The sequence below is a fragment of the Xyrauchen texanus genome, chromosome 18 (genome assembly GCF_025860055.1).
Source record: "Xyrauchen texanus isolate HMW12.3.18 chromosome 18, RBS_HiC_50CHRs, whole genome shotgun sequence".
Lineage (NCBI taxonomy): Eukaryota > Metazoa > Chordata > Actinopteri > Cypriniformes > Catostomidae > Xyrauchen > Xyrauchen texanus.
In genome coordinates, this window is record NC_068293.1 from 30,030,913 (window position 1) to 30,054,766 (window position 23,854).

General features: G+C 37.5%; 1 protein-coding gene across 1 annotated transcript in view; it reads left to right on the forward strand.

Moving 5' to 3' along the window:
- Positions 1-20,359, forward strand: part of LOC127658985 (inactive phospholipase C-like protein 1) — a 103,111-nt gene extending 82,752 nt beyond the window's left edge. The window contains exons 4-8 of the mRNA XM_052148579.1: positions 6,488-6,850; positions 10,764-10,967; positions 13,092-13,167; positions 14,246-14,355; positions 17,360-20,359. Coding sequence (XP_052004539.1) covers positions 6,488-6,850; positions 10,764-10,967; positions 13,092-13,167; positions 14,246-14,355; positions 17,360-17,527 — 921 coding nt within the window. The 3' untranslated portion in view covers positions 17,528-20,359. The remainder of the gene's footprint in view (positions 1-6,487; positions 6,851-10,763; positions 10,968-13,091; positions 13,168-14,245; positions 14,356-17,359) is intronic.
- Positions 20,360-23,854: the final 3,495 nt, after the last annotated feature.

Below are 23,854 nucleotides of genomic sequence, written 5' to 3' on the forward strand. Positions count from 1 at the left end.
TGATCCACAACCAGAATGAGGTTAATGGATGCAATCTGCCTCCATGGATGCATTGGGGTGTGTGCAGCTTAACACAACTCTTCCTAGATCTGTAATTAGGGAAGATCTCCATCAAAACGTAATGGCCTGCTAACGCTAATGCTCTTGCCCTGGATTGTAGTTCAGACCTGCAGTCTTGATAGCTCATCAATACACTACTCTATAAGTGGGTGCCAGCTTCTACCTGCGTGATTCTTTTTCCAGTGATGTGACCTTTCTTTTTGTAGAACCTAATTACACATGCAAGCCAAACTTAGACTGCTTTAATTAAGAGATGCAGATGAAGGTACCGTAATTTCCGGACTATAAGCCGCAACTTTTTTCCCACGCTTTGAACCTCGTGGCTTATACAATGACGCGGCTAATATATGGATTTTTCCCGCTTTCAAATTTTATTAAAAAAATAATAAAAAAAAACCATTCTGTGACGTGCTCAGTTTTTTGGCGGCGTGAAGCTTTCATTAGACCAATGAAATTGCCGAACAGGTTAAGGTAAAAACAACTTTTTTGTTTACTGTTTAGATTAAATCGAAGCGCTCAAACTTCCCATCATTCTGATTACGGTAGTAATTTTGTCACCCTCACCATGGCAAAGACATGGAGAAACGCATATGATGCTGCTTTCAAGTTGAAGGCGATTGATCTGGCTGTTGGAAAAGGAAATAGAGCTGCTGCACGGGAGCTTGGTCTTAATGAGTCGATGATAAGACGCTGGAAACAGCAGCGTGAGGAATTGACTCAGTGCAAAAGACAACTAAATCTAAGGCTATTCAACTCCGACACCGAAGGAGATGACTTCAGTGGTTTCAGTGCACAGGACGAGGAAGATAGTGACCAATGACTTTCTTGGTAGGCTACTGTTTACTGCAAATGTTTTATTACAAGCCGTGTGTGGCAGCGGGGGCGTGGTCAAGCGCCCATCCGGGAGAGAAAAGCTGTAAGGGCGCTTACACCTGCGCTTAAATTATGTCTAACACCGGTGTCTAATTTCAAGTGCCCTGCTTCACGTGTCCTTCTTGGGAAAACTGTCACACGGGCAGGGCCGGTTCTAGACATTTGGAGGCCCTAGGCAAAATGTATGTTCGAGGCCCCCCGCCATGCCCTCCACCTTTCAGAATTCACGAGTTCACACTTACATCAAATTAAATTGAGTAAAGATTATGCGTATTTGGCATGCTGTCCAGGGGAGGGCTCCAGGCTCTGAATTTTGGCCAGATTTACACAGTATTGCATTGTATTTTGGATTGTGTTGTTTACATCCAATAAGAGATTATTAAAAATCAAAGTGATGAGATGGGGGTGGTGGAGGGATGCTGATAAACTGTCAATGAACAGAGGTAAGTCTGCAGTATATATACCTCTTATCTCGTTGATTATCTGAATGTGCTCCTCCCGAACTTTGTTAATAAAACATAATTTAATAAAAAAGACTTGAAAACAAATATGATTCCTAACCATTTTATTTATACAAAACCTGTTATCAGTATTTTTATATTGTTACTTAAATGTGCATATTAATGTAACTTTAATTAAGGTAAACAAAAAAAAAATCATCTGAAAAGTCATCTTTTTTTTTTTTTTTAGCAGTCAGGAAGTTTTTTGCAGTAATTTGTTCAGTAATTTATTTATGGTAACACACTAACCCACTATTTGGGATAATGAACAGTTTTGTTTTTGATAGACTAAATATAGTCATATTAGAGAAATACCTTATGATACACACATCAGCTGCTAGTAGAAGTGAAAAGACAAGTTAATTTCGTCAACTGTAATTGTGTGCTTATTCATATGCTTAAGATTGCATACTTATTTTCAATAAATATTGCAAAAGTATTTATGATTGGAAAATGAAAAAAATGAAGTCTATTATGGTCTATAGTCTATTATGATAGACTAGAGCAGTTAATGTAGGCTAAACATCTGCGTTTTAGAAGATATACAGACTGTTTTAAAACATAATAAACAATGCTTTAGTATAGTGCGTTTGCTCTTTGACTGACAAACTTTACTTTTTCTGTAGTATTTTGCGAGTCAGCTCCTGACTAGGGCTGGAAATCGATTGTAGCTACATACGCTCGGATTCAAAGTGTCAGAAGCTGAATTCAGTCCATCATCGGTGCTCGCGCTCTTTTGAACTGGAAATAACCGTCAAATGATCTATCTCAAAATGACGCTGATCGTTAGAATCAGTTTATTTTTACAGTACATTACAATCACTCAAAAATAGATGATACCTGAATCACGAGCTGCACTTTCTTTGCGTGCCTGCTTAGCCTTACGCTTAGCAGCCCCTGAAGGATGAGTTCAGCTCGAGCCATCAGATAAATTTGCAGAAAAGTTGGATTTTATTCATCTACAATCTCTTCATTCATAACTTCAGAGGTTGGGAGTGACTCGCATGTAAACGGTGATATTACTTGGTTTAACTACAGGTGAATGACAATTGTTATATCCAATGGACAAACAGCATAGTATTTTGCTGCTCTTGATTGGTGGATAAGCATGTGTATGTTTTGGAGGCCCTGCCTCCAAGGCCGAGGCCCTAGGCAACTGCCTAGTTCGCCTATAGGTAGCGCCGGCCCTGCACACGGGCACCAGTGTGACAGTTTTCAGCAGGGCACTTGACGTTCCAGGTAAGGCTTTTAATGGCCACAGCAATGTTTACAATCAATTTTATAAAGTTTCTCAATTCTTCTATGCGCCAACACTAGACTGACGTGTGTCACTCTCTCAGCTCTGTGGCTGCTGCCTTTTTATACCGCTCTCCCCATGCTTACTGAAATTAGACACCGGTGTTAGACATAATTTAGCTCAGGTGTAAGCGCCCTTGCTGCTTTTCTCTCCCGGACGGGCGCTTGACCACGCCACCGCTGCCACACCGCGTTTCGTTAAAGCCTGAGTAAAGTTCATTTGTTTCAATGTACCGATGCAATAATGATGACACGTAAACGTACAGAGCTTGAGTGTGAAGTGGGATTGCAGCAGACAAATAGTGTAAAGTAATTTGATTCATTAAATGAGATTTCGGTTAAAAAGTTAGCATTTTTGACAGTGCAAAAATGCTTGAGTGAATTGTGTTGCTTGCAATTTTTGAGCGTAAAAAAGAGAGCCTTTTTGTTGAGAATACTGGGTAGCTTTTTATAGTGTGTTCTATTCATTAACACAAGTCATGAAACCTAATGAATTACCTTAACAATAAACCATTTGTTTATTTAATTTTATCAATCTATTTTCTAAATATACTATAATTCATTGTTTGTTCATAATGCATTAACCTATGTATACAACTTTTAATGTCAAAATAGCAATATTAATATTTCTCTAAACGTTTTGCCTGCTGTTAAACCATGTTAATTAATTACTGCATCCAATACCAAATACAACCCTATTGTAGCAAATATTGGTTTATTGCAAAAATCACAGCTGCAAGCACTCCATTAGCATGCTGTCATTCCAATTTGTATATTTTCATTGAACCAGAATTCATATGGGCCTTTTTGATATTTGTTCTTGAAATCTAAGAATAAGATAATACAAAAAAAAATCTAATTATAGAAAATGTAACATAAAACAAACAAAGTGGGTAAGACTTGCCCTAAGCTCTTAGAAATATAAATCCCTGCTATTGTGATTTAGCCCAAATACTGTACCATATGGTTATTGAAGAGATGGTTTTGAGAGGGATTCTGTGAAATTGTAAATATATCTCTTAGGCACACACTCTATCCATTGGGATTGTGTGTCTCTTGTTGTTTGCGTTTGTTTGTGTTTTGTTGCTTGGAGCTTGAAGACATCATACAATTATAAGTCATGGGAGGGGTACACCTATCAGACTTAGCCCACAGCACACAGAAGTAGGTGTACATCCCCTGGTGGGATCTGAGCCAAATGCTTTTGTGTCTCTTCCTGTGGCCTTTTCCACTAATCACTCAGGGCCATGTGCCCCTAATTATGCCAGTCTCAATGTCTCTGTTTGATGTGTAATTCAATGTTTTTGCCATAGGTCTATTATGTTTGCATAACCCTTATGTAAAAGTACTATAGTAGTGCCGTATGGTACAGTGGCAGTTTCAGATACCATGGTACTGAATGATTACTAAATTTGTGTATAATGATGATACCATGTAATATCATGTCCATGTCCAACAAACATGGTATTATCATTGGTACACATACAAAAGACACAGAATTATCATTGGACATGTCCAAAAAAACATGGTATTACCATGGCACCATGTCAAAAATACTATTCATACTACTAATTGCACACATGTGTATATGTGCATGTCAATTTTGTAGCAGGTTCTCTGAAAAGGTGCACACTTTTATTGTGCTATTTTCATTTGCTCAGGGCTGTGTCCAGATATCTGTGGGTGTCTGAAACCAGCAGAAGTGTTTTATCTTTGTTATCTTTGTGTTTTCCTGTTATCACTTTTTTTTGTAGATGTATGAGTATGCACATTCTCTATGACATGACATAACAAATAATTTGTGTCTTAACTTGTTTTTGTGTGTTTGTGCATGCTGAGTATATACACATCTATCTGCAGAACCTGAATATGTGTGCTACACACACACACACACACACACACACACACACACACACACACACACACACACACACACACACACACACACATGTTGTGTTTCCATGTTTTATGGGGACTTCCCATAGACATAATGGTTTTTATACTGTACAAACTTTATATTCTATCCCCTAAACCTAACCCTACCCCTAAACCTAAACCTCACAGAAAACTTTCTGCATTTTTACATTTTCAAAAAACATAATTTTGTATGATTTATAAGCTGTTTTCCTCATGGGGACCGACAAAATGTCCCCACAAGGTCAAAAATTTCGGGTTTTACTATCCTTACAAAGTGATAAATACACGCTCACACACACACACACACACACACACACACACACACACACACACACACCTTACTTTCATCTTTTGGAAATGTATACATTTGTGATTATTTATAGAAGTGGTTCACCTAAAATTGAAAACTCTTGAGTATTTTCTCACCATCATGTCAATCCAAACCAGTGTGCGGTTATCTTTAGCTTCTTTTGCATGCACACCTGCACCATATTTCATTTGAGAGGTGCATTGGATGCATCAGAGAATAATTAGTTAAAGTTCAGACTGTTCCTCACATGAAGCTATCGTGTGGCTTCAGTAGACTCCGAATAAAGCACACAAAACACAAGTGTTTTTTGTCCTCTTTGGAGTTTGACAGCCCATGGTCACCCATTAACTTTTATGGTGTGGAAATTATCTTTGGGTAGATTCTTTAGAAAACAACAACAATATATGGGTTTAGAACCATATGGGGGTGAGTAAATAATGACAGAATTAAATTTTTTGGGTGAACTACTACTATTCCTTTAAGTCATATTATTCTCAAGTGTTACTGTTTGCATTGTTTTCTGACACAATAGAAATATTTTTAATACTTCCTAATATTCTCAACATTTGTGTATGTGTGCATTTGTGTTTTTACCAGGCAAGTATGCTTGTTTGTTATATGAACCTACCGTATACTTCCTAATATTCTCAACATTTGTGTATGTGTGCATTTGTGTTTTTACCAGGCAAGTATGCTTGTTTGTTATATGAACCTACCGTAACAGTAGTTCATTTATGTGGAGTTCTAAAGTAAGATTAAATTGTGTGACTGTCATAGATGGGAGAGTATTTTTTTATATTACAGCCCCACAAGTATTCATGCTATGTAGGATTTTTAATAATGTGTTTGATTGTGTCCTTGCTAATGTGTATGTGTGCCCTACATAGCCAGATGCACAGGTGATGCTGTGAGTGTGCTTCATTTGTCATGTTTAAGTAGATGGGACTGTAAAATTATAGATTATGAATTGAACTTCATGCAAATGCACTTTTAATTACCATATTCTGTGAGATAGTGCTGCAACATTTTGCTTAATGGCGTGCACATTACTTTGCATGCTGCATAATTAATAGGGTTTGGCAATGTGTCAATTGTTTGTTTACATACCCTAGATTGACATACCATTTTCATTTTCCTTGCAGCTGTGAAATATTTTTAGTAATGTTGCAAAGCACACCTTTAAAGGGATAGCTCACCAAAAAATAATAATTTTATAATAATTTACTTACCTTGTTTTGTAAAAAACCTATATGACATTCTATCTTCTGTGGAAAACATTTGGAGATATTAGGCAGAATGTTAGCCTTAGTCACCATTCACTTTCATTGTATGTAAAAAAAGACAATGCAATGAAAGTGAATGTTTATGGAGGCTACCATTCTGCATAACACCTGATTTTGGGCTCAACAGAATAAAAAAAGTCATACGAGTTTGGAACACTGGATAAATGATGACAGAATCTAAATTTCTTTGGTGAAATATCCCTTTAAGATAATAAAAAAAATATACACTCACGGTTTTCTCTTTTCAGGTGAACATGCCTGAGCTTGCCCTGCTACGTTTTGTAGTTCTGGATGACGATTATATTGGTGATGACTTCATTGGCCAGTACACCATTGCCTTTGAGTGTCTTCAGCCTGGCTATCGCAACGTGCCCTTGCTGGGCCTTTCTGGTGACCCTTTACCTCATGCCAGCCTGTTTGTACATGTGGCCATCACTAACCGCAGAGGTGGGGGTAAGGCCCAGAGACGGGGTCTGTCTGTAAGGAGAGGAGTGCGGCGTGGGCGAGAGTATGTCGCCCTGCGAAACACGGGCATCAAAGTGCTGGATGACACTTTCCGCTCTTCCAGCACACCTCTGCGAGAGGCTACAGACCTGCGAGAGGATGCGCTGGTAATGGAAGTGGCACATGTCACAAGTTTAGACAACACAAAACACTAGAAATGTCAATGCTAGGCAAGCTACAGCCCTGTGATTGTGTTGAATTATGAATGCCATGTGTATGAAGTTGCTGACTGCATCAGAACATCTTATCAATGCACTAAAGAGAAACCTATGTTTTGTAGAGAATCATAGAAAAAAGTTAAACTGTAAAAATGACCTGGTTCTCTGGGTGTATATTTAAAAATTTTGCAAATGTGCTTCAGTTTAAATGAATGAAGTTGCAAGGCCGGATGGGGTGGCCAAACTGCTTTTAGAGTATAATGGTTTAGAAATAATGAGAAAAACAAAAGGGAAACATTGTATTTTGTCACTTGTTAAATAATCATAGATTCAACAGTCAATTAACCTTGCACACCTAAAAGAATAATTGGTAGGTGCGTAGGACATATTGACCTGTTTCAGTGACGTGACTTTTTCCCACAGCCGTCATATTTGTGACCATCTGCAAGAGGAAACAGTGGCGGTGAATGGATAAACACCAAAAAAACTATATCAAGAAAAACATAAAAAAATGCTTTTGAAAAGTACATACAGGTCTGAAGATAGCACACATATTGGCAAATTGGACTTTCGTGGACATATAAAAATATTTTATCCACTATTCATCCATGGATGCAGGCAAGTCTGATGTTAGACCGGCGAGTGCACATGCCCACTGGCACAACACACCTTTTTTGTGTTGTTTTCTGGTCTGATTTAGTCTCAGTAACTCTCACGTCTGTGAGGATACCATCTGTATGAATGCTGAGCTTTTTTTAAACTACTGAAGTCTTTTGTTGCATCTCACAGCACAGCACAATGAAAGTGAATGGAATACTGGTCACAAACATGGCGGCGGAGTCATACAGTGACTTCACATGAAACAGGTCAAAACTACAGTAAAGTCAAAAAAAGAAAAAAATCCTTAGCTTGCGAAGAATATCACAAAACTTTTATTGCAACGTTTTGGTCTCACAACCTTTGTCAGGCATTTAGAAAACACAGAGTGCAATGCCTCCAAATTTAAAATACGTTATAACTAATCAACACATCTGATGAAGTCCCATCGGTGATTAGGTTTGAAGTGTATAGATCCAAAACGTTGGAGTTGGATTCTTTGCAAGCTAATGTAATGGGAGCCAGTTGGTACATGACAGGTATGCGGTATGTGTAAATCTCACTCCCCTGATCTCAAGAGGTGCACTAGCGACTGATACTAGAGGCTGTAGACTTTAGCCTCCTCTTTAGCGCTCCCACCTCCCATACTGGCCGATTTGAATTCTGCTTGGAGCGAATCAGGCAGGACCGGTTGCAGTGGTGCCAAGAACCAGATGGGAGTGAGGTTTAGGGGGATGAGTGTAACGGGAGCCAGCTGGTCTGTGATAGGTGTGCGGGATGTGTAAACCAAAACCTCATTCCCCTGGCCTCAAGAGGCATACTAGCGACTGATGCTAGAGCCTGTTGCCTTTAGCCATCTTGTTAGCATGCCCGCCTCCCATGCCGGTTCAAATCCTGCTTGGAGCTGGTCGAGCAGGGCCTGTTACAGTGGTGCCATGACCCAGATGAGAGCGAGATTTAAGGGGGTGTGTGTAGCGGGAGCCAACTGGTACGTGATAGCTGTGTGGTATGTGTAAACCTCACTTCCCTGGCCTCAAAAAGCACACTAGCGACTGATGCTAGGGGCTGAATCCTTTAGCCTCCTCATTAGTGCGCCCGTCTCCTACACCTGTTGGCGCAGGTTCGAATCCTGTTCGGAGTATTTTTTTCAATATCTATTTAAGTATTTTTTATCTTGAAAAGGAAAACTTGATTCATTTAATTAGTTTACAATTACCACATGGTTGCACCGGTTGTGGTTTGCGTAGCGTTATTCAGTGGGTCGCACAGATAATTGGTCTGCACTGTGTAGTTCAATGGGTAAACTTGATTGTATATTTATTGGAAGTGTGCTTTGAAATGTGCAGATGAGCACTTGGCTTTGTAAAAAGAGCCAATCAATAAAAGAAAAGGTCTCATGTTGGATAAGGAAAGGGGTACACTTCATAATATTCACATTGAAATTATAGAGTACACAGCTGTACACCGTACATACTTGGAGATTTCTGGCCTCACCACTTGTCACACACAGTGACACAGAGTCACTGACAAATTCTGACCTTCTTATTTAATAATCAGCCAGTAGAGTTGTCATTTAAGTCTTAGTTCTGAACAAGAAAGAACCAAACACAGAATACTACACCTCCCCACTGGAGCATTGCCATCCATTGTGAAACCAAAGCTCAGTTTTACTCACCATTTCTTGGAAATTCCTGTTGGAAAAGTAACTTTACTGAGTAACATATGCTCAGCAAAATCTACAAACAACTATCCAGTGTTCATCTGGATTTTCTTGCAAACACTAGAAATAAAACCCAGAATAAACACTGTCCTGCTGACCTAGGCTCTGTGAAGTCAGTAAGGTGTGATACATGGGTGATGGTACGGGAGAAGGGATGGAGGGTAGAGTATCTAAGGTGTCAGGTGACAGATTGGATCAGATGCTACTGGAGTGTGTTGCAGACGAGGAAGAGAGACTTACTCATCATCCATAATAACATTATTCACAATGACCTACTGAACTTATTGATGCATATACACACATACAGAAGCCCCAAAATGTATTTAGCCACATTTAAAATGTAAATGTATGAATTCCATTGCATTAAACAACAAAATATCAAACTAGGTGGCATTTATTTTATTTTAATTTCATATATCTTTCTTAGAATTTTTTCGCAGTTCTGTAGTTTATATATAGCACAGCAACAACATGTATAGTTTATCATATAAACTACATCATATCAACTACATGTGTCTCATTTTATCATTTGATACAAAAACTTTTAAACTTTTTTTAAAAATTTTGTCTAAAAAATGTATTGTTATCTTTCTTGAAAAGGTTTGCCACTATTTTTCTTATATTTTGTTATCTAATGCAATGACATTCATTAATTTTAAGTATGGCTTAGGTTTCCAAATACTTTTGGGGCCACTTCCTGCTGATAAAAACAGCTTAAACCAACTAAGACCAGCAAAGCGGCTTTTTTTCAGCAGGGCTGTACACTCGCATACCTTTTAAAATTCTCTTTCTCCTTCAGTGCCTGCATTCATATTTCTGGATAACATACTTACTTTGTGAGTAGTACTGAGTCTCAACTAGATCCATTTTATTCATAGCTGACTAACCATGCTGTACTCCCCTACAGACCTCCATTTGCATACATATAAACACAGATACACATGCTAATCACCCTCAACACTCTCGCACACATCCACAAATGAGTTTAGTAATCATTGTTGTGGGTGAGCAACTCTGTCAGGTGCAAAATAGAAATTGGCTGTCTTTCTGCTACACTGTAATGAGAGGAAATACTTGATACAATTTGAAAATCCGATCAGATTAAAAGCTAAGTCCTCTGACAGCCAAGGGACACAGAAAAATTTCTAAATGCAAAGGTTTATCTTTCTGTATACAGAAAGGAAGTTCATTATTTTGATCCAGCCTCATGGGAGTAGCTTTACTGAACACAACATCAGTTTCTGCACTTTTTTAAATTAATTTAAATGTCAAGAATGTTTTAATAACTCTTAGTGCCTTTGTTTTCTCATGGATCTTGCACTTGTGATTTGCCTTTTTTGAGTGTATGTGCCCAATTAGAAACGTGTGCTTGGTGAACTGTCCCTTTAACATGCCACCACGTCTTTATTTGACAGGGGCTTACAATGAGCTATACGGGATACAGAAAGTTTTCCTAATTCCCCTTTATCTGTGTGACTTTAGCTTTTATTGAAATATTTGTGGTAGCCTAGTGTCACTATCTCTTCATGTTTCCTCTTTCTCTAGAGCGCAACAGTGGCTTTCAAAGAGCAGTGTGGGCTCCCCCCAGTGGCTACATTAAAGCAGTGCATCCAGAGCATAGCCACAAGGTTGCAGAGTCCAGATGGGCCCCCAGGGGCCATGCTCACTCTGAAGGATGGTTACCCATGCTTGGAACTTGTGGGCAACTTAACTGACATTACTCGTAAACTGCTATCTGGTTATGACTCCGTAAGAGATACATTTACATAGGCTGTTTTAATGTTGCACAATGTTGCCGTGTGTTTTATATGTAACGGGTGTGGCTCTGTATAATAACACAGCATGCACAGCATATGGAAGAGGTTTTTAGATGTTAACCAACTTCATGCTTATGCTAAATTTATCAGGCAGTACTAATTTGCTGAGAAAATCTTTTTGTAAAAGATAGGGTGGAGAAGCTGCTGACACACAAGTATAGTACATGAATAGTTCACCCAAAAATTGTAATTATCTCATCATTAACTCACCCTAATGCCATCACATATGTGTATGACATTCTTTCCTCTGCTAAACACACAAAAAAAATATTTTTAGAAAAATATATCCGTTCTCCGCTTTAGGTACATACAATGCTTGAATGAATGGTTGGTGTCCAGTACTTTGAAGCTCAAAAAAGCACATAAAGGCAGTATTAATGTAATCCATATGCAGGTTTGGGAGTAATTGAATACATGTAATGGGATTACTTATTTTAAATACAAAAAATAAGTAACCGTATTCCACTACAGTTACAATTTAAGTCACTGGTAATTAGAATACAGTGACATTCAAAAAGTATTGCGATTGCTGAAGTGATAGTTTTTGTCTATTTGTATATCGTAACCTACTGGGCAGAGAGAAGAATTTATAGAAAAAAAGGACTTAAATATTGATCGGTTTCACACCCATTTCTAACATACCACTTCAGAAAACATGGATTTAACTACTGGAGTCATATGGATTACTTTTATGCTGCCTTTATATGCTTGTAAGAACTTCAATATTTGAGTCACCATTCACTTGCATTGTATGTATCTACAGCTGAAATATTGTTCTATAAATCTTCATTTGTTTTCTGCAGAAAAAAGAAAGTCATGCTGTACATATGACTATTGCACATTGTGTAATTCTTGCTCTTTTTTTTTTTTTTTTTTTTGTACACTGGATACTGGCCCTGTTTACTGAAGCTCATTCACTACATGTCCATTACATCTTACTATTTTATTCCTTATTGACATGCACTTTTCATGCACTTTTACTATTTTCATTCTATTGCACTTGCACTTTACTATTAAATATTTGTACTACTTTGCACTTCTGGCTAAATGCTAACTGTAATCCATTGGCCTGATACCTGTACTTTCACAATGACAATAAAATTAAATCTAATCTAATCTAATCTGGGATGGCATTAGGGTGAGTAAATGATGAGAGAATTTGACATTTTGGAGGAACTATCTCTTTAATGTGTTTTAATAACACTTGACAAAACAGTTCTGAAACATGGACCTTTGTCAGGCTAGACACCATATTGAATTAGTCATGAATGAAACAAGGCTGTAAGGGATAGAAGTACAGTCTGTTTTCAGCATTATCATTTGTGTAAAATTAAATATGGCATCTACTCTTAAGTTTTAAATCAGACGGATGTATAACATTAACAAAAATCTTTAATATATATAAATGTATATATATCAGATCTACTTTTATTACATAATATGACGTTAACCAATTTAGATTATATTTATGTATGTATGTGTGTGTATATGTGGGAGTGTATCAGTAAGAATAGGCACATTTGAGTGAGTAAGACAATATCTGAAGCTTTAGTCATCATATCCTCCTCTTCTTTAGTCGTGGGCTCGCACCTTCTCTGTCTTAGTTTCTGCCTGTGGGTTGACTCTGGATTCTGCTGTGTGTTCGAGACGGGCATAGTCAGGACTGACTGGCAGGACTACATTTTATAAATATCTTAACTGTGGTAGAGGGCAGCAATGGTCTTGCCAGAAGGAAATTTTGTTGCTCAAAGATGACTTTTTCATAGTTCAGGAAACATAATGGAGTTTCCAGTTGTGTTTTGTTTAAGTGTCAATTTAGATGTTTCTCCTAAAAGTGCTTAGGAAAAAATCAATGGTTAACATACATAATAGTATATACGTATTTTGACGAGGTATACTATATATTTTGATGAGAAATTTTGTTGAAAACGTATTGCAAACTATGATGGAAAAATGCTTGTGTGTGTGTGTGTGTGTGTGTGTGTGTGTGTGTGTGTGTGTGAATGTGCATATATTATCAGATCATAATCTTGTTTTATGTCTACATCCTCCTCAGATGATTTCGGCCAACAAGCAGCTCATAGAGAATGCAGATGGAGTGCAGGAGCGAATCGCTCAAGTGCAAAAGGAAGGTGAGTACAGGTGGGGACGGGCGAGAACAGAGGAGAAGATCAGAGAAGGATGAATCATCTTTGTCTTTCAGCTAATTATCATTTCACTGAGGCCCCAGAGGATGCGTGGGAAATCTTGAGAAACAATTCAGAAAATACAAATTCATTTGCATTCAAAGAAGTTCATGTACTCCACAACACACAAAAGTCCTCTGTCAACACTTTAAACCATTGCCTTTTATGATGAGAGATGTTGAAAATACCTTAGGATTGTTTTGACATGTTGTGTTCCACCTAGTCGACAGAAGATGGTATCATTTGAAAAAGTACCTTGGTATCCATAGTTTCCAGCAAACAACACTGTAGTTATATGTTTATTGTGGCTACTCTTAAATCATAATACATGAAAATTGGATCTCCTTCAAACAGTGCGAGAGGTTTTCAGAATCCTTCTGTCAATTTGTTTAAAGGATTAGTTTACACAGACGTTTACAAAACCCTCATGTCTTTCCAAACCCAATGACTTGTGTCTTCTTTTCTTCCGTGGAGCACAAAAAAAGAAAAGAAAAAAAAGAATTTCCTTTAATCCTTCAATTTCTTTCTTTCTTTCTTTTTGGACAACAATGTTGGCTAATACCAAGTTACCACAGTTTCAGCAGAAACTCTGGTTACCATGATCATTTTCGTAAGACCACTGTAGAATTTTGCCTAAATTGTTACTTCAAGCACTATAGTGTCCTTACTTGCCTTCCTAACTCTACATACATTATGTAATTATCTCTTACACACATTTTTAGGCATTTCAGTCAAAATACTTATTCTTTGTGTCCTCATGAGGATACATTAAAGACAGAGAGAGAGAGAGAGAACAGACAGTAGCAGATTTGGAATGAAAGGGCAGCTTACAAAGGCCATGACAAAATTCATCAAGGGAAGCACAGTAGTATCTAACCAGAGAAGGAATAAATTCATAGCACCCATTATTTGGCAGCTCAGTTCCTGGAGTACCATGTCTACATTTTAAAAATCTGAAGCTCTGTCACTGTCAGAAAATGGATATAATGTTTATGTTTCTGTTTAATTTTACATGCCCTTTCAGGCATGATGTTTCATGAAGACCTACCCAGATTAGGGGAGAAGGAAAATTTGAAAGGCCGTAAACAGAGTAAGGCTTTGGAAAGTTTCACCTGGAACATCACTGTGCTGAAGGTAAATAGTGTAAGCTTTCTCTTCTCCTCCTGCTTCCCTCCTTCAAATAGCCTTGAAGTTTTTGATGATGTTTTCTCTCTACTCTAATGCAAGAAAAGGTTTCTGCTGTTTTGAAATTCTATCCTAAAAAATTTAGTTGACCTTATAGTGTACATACACCACTGGTGTGCGGTGGAATTCTGATATGAGTCCTCTCTCTGGAATTTTATTTTTTTTAGTCCAAAGTAAATGTTTCAGTTCCATTAGCTGCTAACACAGTTTTCGGGTTCATAGCATATGGAATGTCATTGACAGTGCGGTACTTTACAATACTTTAATGGCAACTTTCTGTTTATATTAGCTTACTATGTATTAAAACTAGGGCTGTGAATCGATTAAAAAATGTTAACTAATTACACAGTTTTCTGTGATTAATTGTGATTTAAATGATGGTACATGATACATTACTAAAGCATTAAAAATCATATATATATATATATATATATATATATATATATATATATATATATATATATATATATATATATATATACACACACTCACCTAAAGGATTATTAGGAATACCATACTAATACTGTGTTTGACCCCTTTCGCCTTCAGAACTGCCTTAATTCTACGTGGCATTGATTCAACAAGTTGCTGAAAGCATTCTTTAGAAATGTTGGCCCATATTGATAGGATAGCATCTTGCAGTTGATGGAGATTTGTGGGATGCACATCCAGGGCACGAAGCTCCCGTTCCACCACATCCCAAAGATGCTCTATTGGGTTGAGATCTGGTGACTGTGGGGGCCATTTTAGTACAGTGAACTCATTGTCATGTTCAAGAATCCAATTTGAAATGATTCGAGCTTTGTGACATGGTGCATTATCCTGCTGGAAGTAGCCATCAGAGGATGGGTACATGGTGGCCATAAAGGGATGGACATGGTCAGAAACAATGCTCAGGTAGGCCGTGGCATTTAAACGATGCCCAATTGGCACTAAGGGGCCTAAAGTGTGCCAAGAAAACATCCCCCACACCATTACACCACCACCACCAGCCTGCACAGTGGTAACAAGGCATGATGGATCCATGTTCTCATTCTGTTTACGCCAAATTCTGACTCTACCATCTGAGTGTCCCAACAGAAATCGAGACTCATCAGACCAGGCAACATTTTTCCAGTCTTCAACTGTCCAATTTTGGTGAGCTCTTGCAAATTGTAGCCTCTTTTTTCCTATTTGTAGTGGAGATGAGTGGTACCCGGTGCGGTCTTCTGCTGTTGTAGCCCATCCGCCTCAAGGTTGTGCGTGTTGTGGCTTCACAAATGCTTTGCTGCATACCTCGGTTGTAATGAGTGGTTATTTCAGGCAAAGTTGCTCTTCTATCAGCTTGAATCAGTCGGCCCATTCTCCTCTGACCTCTAGCATCAACAAGGCATTTTCGCCCACAGGACTGCCGCATACTGGATGTTTTTCCCTTTTCACACCATTCTTTGTAAACCCTAGAAATGGTTGTGCGTGAAAATCCGAGTAACTGAGCAGATTGTGAAATACTCAGACCGGCCCGTCTGGCACCAACAACCATGCCACGCTCAAAATTGCTTAAATCACCTTTCTTTCCCTTTCTGACATTCAGTTTGGAGTTCAGGAGATTGTCTTGACCAGGACCACACCCCTAAATGCATTGAAGCAACTGCCATGTGATTGGTTGATTAGATAATTGCATTAATGAGAAATTGAACAGGTGTTCCTAATAATCCTTTAGGTGAGTGTATGTATGTGTATATATATATATATATATATATATATACTCTCCAAAAACTTGCAATAAATGTGTTAGTCATCATACATTTTAATTAGTTAAACATGTACATGTCAAAATGTTTTATAATGTTAAATAGTTAATGGGTTTTTTTTCATATAGTGAGAACACATTTTTGCAGTTATACATTTTTGATTCAAGTATATGTATACAGTACATGCCATAAAATCATTGGACATGCTGTAATTAAAAGTTGTGCAAAATCTTCTGGTGTTTTACAGTGGACTTTTTTTTAATAATAGAATCAATCGGTCAGATTTAATTCATATCAAATTTTTTTGGAAAATGTATATACATTTCCAATGCATTATTAGACATTATACATACATATATAAAACATGTTGAATGCTGAAGTTTAAATCTCGAAGCTATTATTTTCTCTGGCTGCTGTTCAGTCTCTACAAGTACACCTGGATGCAGTTTGCAGAACAGCCAGGTCCTTTTCAGTCTCTATATCGCGCGCACACACACTGGGTTTTACTCTGGCATTTTCGCTTTTGACTCTGGTTCAGAAGACAGTAGTTCAGTAGGGACATTCATTGAGTCTAACCCCACACCAAAATCTCATTAGGTTTTTTAGTTTGAGTTTCAAGATAAAAAAAAAGTTAAATTATATACATTTTTGTATTGCTTTCTATTCTGTATAAACATGGGATAGATGTATGTCTTTGACCATTGCACATCATTTCACTGTTTTTTCCACATCTTGCGTGGGAGAACAGCATTTTTTAATATGGCATGTGAAGTTAAAAAAACATAAACTTTTAAAAACGCATTTTGAGTTCTGTTCAGTTTGTTTTGATACATCTAGCTTTTATAAATGCAAGAACTTGTTTGGGCCCTAAGGAGACACTGCCATGTGTGACTTAGGACTTCACTGAGAACACAACATGATCAAGAACAATAAATAAGAGACACTGCCTCCCTCTGAACTTTGAATCCACTTGTGTAGCTGTTTGACAGTGTTACATTTAACAAATAATAATAAAAAATAAAAAAAAGATTTAAATTAAGTTTTAGATAATATGCCATTCCACTGTCACTGCCCTTTTTAGTTGTCTAATTGAATTTTATATATATTTTTTCACTTTACTTAATAGTCACCAAAGATATATTATGGAACAAACAAAAAATAAACTTCATAATAAGCCAAGTTCATATAATCTCTCTCTCTCTCTCTCTCTCTCTCTTTTTCAGGGCCAGTGTGATCTCTTACGCAGTGCTAAGGTAGATGCTTTGGATACTTTGAGACAGCTGGCACTGGCTGGGGAGGCGTGTGGCCTGACCTTGACCTCTGATGGTCAGTACACCTCTCATTGCCTGTCCTCCAGACGTGGCAGTAGCCATGGCAATGGTCGCATCTGAGCCTCAGAGACACGCAGAGGGATTCAGAGAATATAGTAAATAGATGAATGAATGGATGAAGGAATAGATGGATGTCTAGATGGATTGTTGGACAGACAGATTGGCAAATCTACAGGTCTCTTAAATGTACAGACATACAAGGACATTCGCCTTTTGCTTAGTGCAGTACAAGAGGTGCTTGATTTTTATCACAGCAGTGGCCAATAGATGGGATATGAGGACAAAATAAGAAATGTTCTGATCATTCCATTAGATGAAATTCCTCAGCAATACAAAATGACTCGGAAACTCAAAACAAAGACTTTCACTGGAATAAATAACATTCCTGTAATATATAAGAGGACAGGACTTTTGTAGTAATCTCCTTGTAATTCACAAACTAAACAGAGACACATTCTTTCATGTTATACTTTTTACACATTCTCCTAACATTTTAGATACATTTATGAATAGAAACTTAAACTAATGCAGACTAGATACTGTCATTCCCCAAAAGTTCAAAAACAAGTGAGTTTTTTTTTATTTGGGTTTGCACGAACACATGTCAGAAACTACATTTTCAGGGGTTCTACTGAGGGAATGGCATGAGTCTGCATTGACTTCCTCAATTTTGTCACTCAAACTGATTGACAGGTGATGCCCACCAGCAGGACAAAAACGCTTCTTCCCCCAGCCCTGTACAGCCCAGTGTATGGGATATCTCTAGTGCCTCTCCATTGGAGGGAACCGTATCCTCATTTTCCATGTTCACATACCTTTCCATGTTCACGTACCTTCAGGGTAGTGACATAGATTGTATTTGGCTTATTAAGAATGCAGAATGAACATTTGAAGGCTTTTTTGGAACGCTGCTCACTTGGGATGACCAGGACTGATGACATCAAACATTCCTGAAATCTGTGCAGAAGGCTTTCGTGTGTGTACTGTAATCTACACACAGACCTGGGATTGTTCGAGGATGAAATGTTAAACACACAATTTAAAAAACATTTTGGATCAAAAGTGGCTTTATTCCATCATGAAATCCACTGGCCTGGTCTTTGCCTCCTATTTTGTCATGGAGACAAAAATGCTTCTTAAAGTAACAAGGCAAGAATTACTGATCAAAAACTGTTAAAAAATGCTTTAAGCATGGAGAGTACTTAAATGGATGAAAAATCTGAGGTAAAAATCTTACAACATTCATTGTGTAACACTCAATGTGTAGATAGACATCGTGTAGATAGATAAGGAAATATTTGGCAGTTTTTTGTCTACTACTGTTGAAGACACAGTACAAAAGTTTTTTCCCCCTCTTTTTTTCCCTGACAGAGTAACAGAGATTAGATATGTGACTTTGGAAATAATAATAATAATATAATGATATATATATACATGTATATACATGTATCTCATTAAAGACATGGAGAAGTGTTTGTAAGTTGTGTGCATATGTGCATTGTGCAAATGTGTGCAAGGGTGCTACTGTAAATGTGAGATGTTTCAATGGTAAATGTTCTGAATGTAACGTATCTCTCCATTGCTTGAGGGATTCGGCGGTTGTATTTGATGTCAAAGCTTTTGTTGAGAGAGTAAAGGATTTTATTTTTGATGTGAAGACCAAATGAGAATTATATTCACAACATGTGTGAAAATTAATAATAAAAATAAACACACACACACACACACACACACACACACACACACACACACACACACACACACACACAATAAGAAAATACGTAACTTCCTCACAAACAGATGCTAGACTTCCCACTCTCCTTATAAACCCTTTTACTGTCTATTCTCATTTACTTTTCTCTTGGCATCTTAACTGCGTCCTCTTCCTATTCTCTCACCCACTCTGAATGAGTGACTGGGGTAATACTGATGCTTGACTGAATAATACACACTGGGTCAAGTGATCCTTGCCTGCCATGAATGTGTTCTGACTCCTGAAGTGTTCCTTAATTAACAAAACATTTTCTGAAGAGTGAACTAATCAAATAAGGGAAATGTAGTATAACTTTATGCTGCAAATTGCATTTTGTCTGCAGACAAGTTTAAGTGTTAAGCATTCCTGTCCCCTGTATACTTGGTATGTGTGTGTGAGTGTGCACGTGTGTTTATTTAGAACATGTAACCCTGTTCCTCTGACCCTTGGAGCTGCATCCAGAGGAACTGTATACCTGTAAAGGGGCCAAAATCTAAATAATGAATACCCATTCACAGTATTAGCTTTCCCTTCCAGATTAGATGGCTCCTGAGATTTAACCAGTTGGAGAGGTGAAGTAAGTTGTCTCACTTTGAATGTGTACAATTACTCTTATGAACAAAGTTAATCAATCTAACATAAATACAGTGTGTCACTGTCCGCAAGGGCCAATGCCAAGCAAAATGAACCCCATTGAGGAGCACTTTAAACTAAACAGAGCAATCCATTTGGATGAGTCCATTGATTCCTGCAGTATTAGGTAGTGGTCAGCATCTAAGGCAATAATACTCTGCTGTTTGATATTAAACATAAGTACTAGTCTAACGAGGAGCATTAATCCAGATGTCTTAATTGGCTTTTTTTCCATGTATGGTTACCGTCCCCTGCACTTAGTGTGTGTTTATTGTGTTCACCTTTCCTCTAGCTCTTAAAATGAAACATTTTATTGGTTTGTCGCATTCGTATTAGCAATTGTTGTTCTTGTATAAACAGAGATTATTTATTAAAGGTGACAATTAAAGTTGCGTTAAACAAAGCAACATTGCCTCTATTTTGTAGTGTTGATTTTCATTTTAAAACATTAACAAGTTGATGTAACACAGATGTGCCACAGACTAAATAAAGCTATCTTTTACTGAGTGGTGTCTCTGCGTTACTTCCAACTGTTGTCTTTCAATACTGCTGTAGGTCTTTAGGCTTTTAATGACATGTTTTTGGGTCCAATTGTTAAAAAGATGCATATCCTGACTTCTTAAAATTATTTTGTGGGAAAGGGGGATCAATAATGTATCACTATCAATAAGTACCAAATATCTCAGAAGTATCCAGCAGATGGAGCAATTTTCTGTCTTTAAAATCTGAATATTAATAACTGCATATTTCTTTAGAAACGATTGTAAAGATGTTTAAGTGTACCTAAAGAATGAACCCACAGCATACTATGGATGTATAAAAATGCCCTAAAATACACAAATTAAAAGAGCACATTGACAAAATCAGTTTGAAAAGTATTTAAATACATAATGATTAATCTATAGCCTAAGCCAATACATGGTCAATAAAACCAAAAATATAAATATTACTGATACGTAGCCTATCACATGCATGCAGTGTATTTTGAATATATTGCAATATAGGAGTTAACCAATCTTGAAACATGAATCAAGATGAAATTGTGACAAGCAAATACAAACATTTTATATTTTCCCCTACCACTACCTTTTTACCACTGTCGTTTGTCAATTGGGAAACACATTCTGTGTTGTGTTTTGGCTTTTTTATTAAGTGCTCTAAATAAAATTTAATTGAGTTATGCAACTTGAGTTAGCGAAATTACCTTCTGGTGGAGACAGTGACAGAATTACAGAGCAAGATTAAAAAATAATTACAAACACTCTCTGGTGCCCTTCTGAACAAACCAAAAGCAGAAAATATGTGTTAATATCATATAATAATTACATAATAATAATAAAATTTTCTTTAACTTAACAAAAGCTCAAAATTTCATTTTGGTGCGATTTCATCTCTGTCACATAGTTGGGGTAGGTTGTTTGAATCTTGACATCTCTGTTTAATCCCAGCTGTCACTAACAATCCATAAAACTCAAAGTGGTCATGTTCCTTTTCTCTATAAGACCCTCTTAGTAAAGACTAAAGAACGGCTGCTGAGTCCCCGTGACACACACCACTGGGTTTTAAAGGCACGCATCCCACAGGAGCCGATGTCAGAAGATGAGACATTGTACTAAATAAGGACAGATGAGATGACCTCCTGTCAGCGTGCAGAGAACATCTGTCCACTGCTGATTTGTGTCAAGAGCATGCGCAGATCTGCCCCTCTTGAGTCAGGGTCTCGCTCCGATGGCAGACTCTAGGATTCTAAAGACACAGTGAGGTTCTATAATGCCCATTGCGTAGACTGCGGAGTCAAAAGTAACCCTATGATAATTTTACTTGAAAGCATAAAGCGTGGGAGAGCTGAAATCTGCTTATATTCATTGCTTCTGTGAGCCGCGAAACATGATAAGCCTATGTGAAATACTGCACTGTAAACACAAGAGCCCAGTAAAGTATAAATGCTTAGTCTTAAAAGTTTAAAATGAAAAAGGTGTCAACGTTACAACCAGCAGTAAGTTTGCACTTTTCGACCACTACATGTTAAGTTAAAAAAGTTAAACTGAATCGATTTTTTGTTGTTGCATAATGTTGATTACCACACAAATAGAATTTCTTTCTACTTGTTCCTTGTTTTCTTAATAATAATAATAATAATAATAATATAGCAAAAATCAGAGTAGGGCACTTACAATGCAAGTACGGTGTCAGTTTTAGAGGAAATACTTTGCGCATATATTTTTGTTAAATACATTCCATAAATATTTCCATAACATGTGTATCATTTGACCTGTAAAAATATCTGTCTCTTTTGTGGTGGAACTACTACTTTTTTGGCAGATGAATATAGTTTTGTGTCATATACACAATTGCTGTGGGTCACGCCAATTATCAACGCACCTGTCGGCAGGTATTACGAACAACATTTATTTGGTATGTTTGTGGCTGTTTTTCATAGTCTGACATCATGAACGTATGCAGAAAACAGATTGGTGAAAAGTGTATGTTGAGACAATGATTTAAGGCAATAGCACTCGATCAGCTCCATGTAAACAAAAGTCACCTCTTTTTTGGTACGCTTGAGCAGACATTGTGCCAAAGTTACACGGATTACAGGTTTTACCTGCTCATCGATAAGCGATAAAGTCATGTTAAGTGCATATTAACTTCTATTGAAACTTCCTGAACATTTTTCCTTTAAAAAAATAACGAGGGATGAGAGACTAAATAAATGTAGACATCTTCAGAGAGGTTTATTTGTACTTAGTGATGTCTCATAAAAATTTTCGACAGGTATGTAATCGCAGTTTATCTATACCTTGAAGAAAAGTTTAAATAACGCTCAATGTCTTTGGCGTGACTTTTACTAAACAGTGGTTCAAGCAATCAAACCCTACACAGCTAGCGCTAAAACAGCTAGCTATTAGCAGCTGGAGGTCTCTTTGTGTTTTTGTCAGGATTCTCACAGCAAGTCTCATCGCTGGGACTTTTCTGCCAAAGACGCACACCAATGATGACGCTGTGCTTCCCAATGCTAATAGGGCCCTGTTAATTTTAGCCTGGCGTGTGCCTCAGAGGAGAGCCACTTTGAGTTTAATTACAGTCTTCCTGAGGCAGCAATTTCACTATGATTTTGGCGGAGAAGAGGGAAAAAAAACGCGAGAAATGATCACCTCTTAAAAGTGTCTAAATTGCATCTTATTTTCCCCCTCTTTTTAACCACATCAAAAGGGACGGACACAATAGCACGGCATGTTTCCTCTCAATCGAGCGCGCTGTGACCAATTACCATCACCATTATCTGAGCTGTATTAAAGATGGCACAGGAGGACTGATGAGGTGTGATTGAAAAGTTTGTCATATAAAGTTTCTTTCCAGCATTTCCAGTTGTGTTTCCTCACTTAGCAACAGCACATATTTATTAACTAACTTGCTTCCTTCAATATAGGTTCTTTTCAAAAACGTCCTTTTTAGTACAAATACTTTAGGGTGACTGTTTTGAATCTATTGCACGTCTAACCCACTTCATGGCACATAGTTCAGGATTGGACTCACAGAAATGTTTCAGGCTCCCATAACTCCTTTAAATCCCCAAATCATGCCATGATCTGCTTGAAGTGCTATCAAATTAGGATCTGGGAGAAAATGTCTAAAGTAGAAGACATTTTGGATGAACTGGCCATAGGGAGCACAAAGACTTTCCCCGGATGTTAACTTAAGTATTTAGATACAAAGTAAATATATACAAAGGGTTTAAAGGGATGAATAGTCAGGCTGATGCATTTATGCAATAGAGGTGGATTGATTTGCATATTCTTCTTAACCACCTTAACAGTTAATAATTATTTAATGTTTTATTTGGGCTGCATTTGCTATACAAAAACAGCTATTTTTGACATATCTCAGTTCATAGAAAATCTGAAATTTAGGATAGTTAAGAACTAGATAATACAGCACGCAATAGTTTGTAAGAGGTCGGCATTGGACCCAAGCTCAAGCTTGTTTACCTTCCCTTTGCA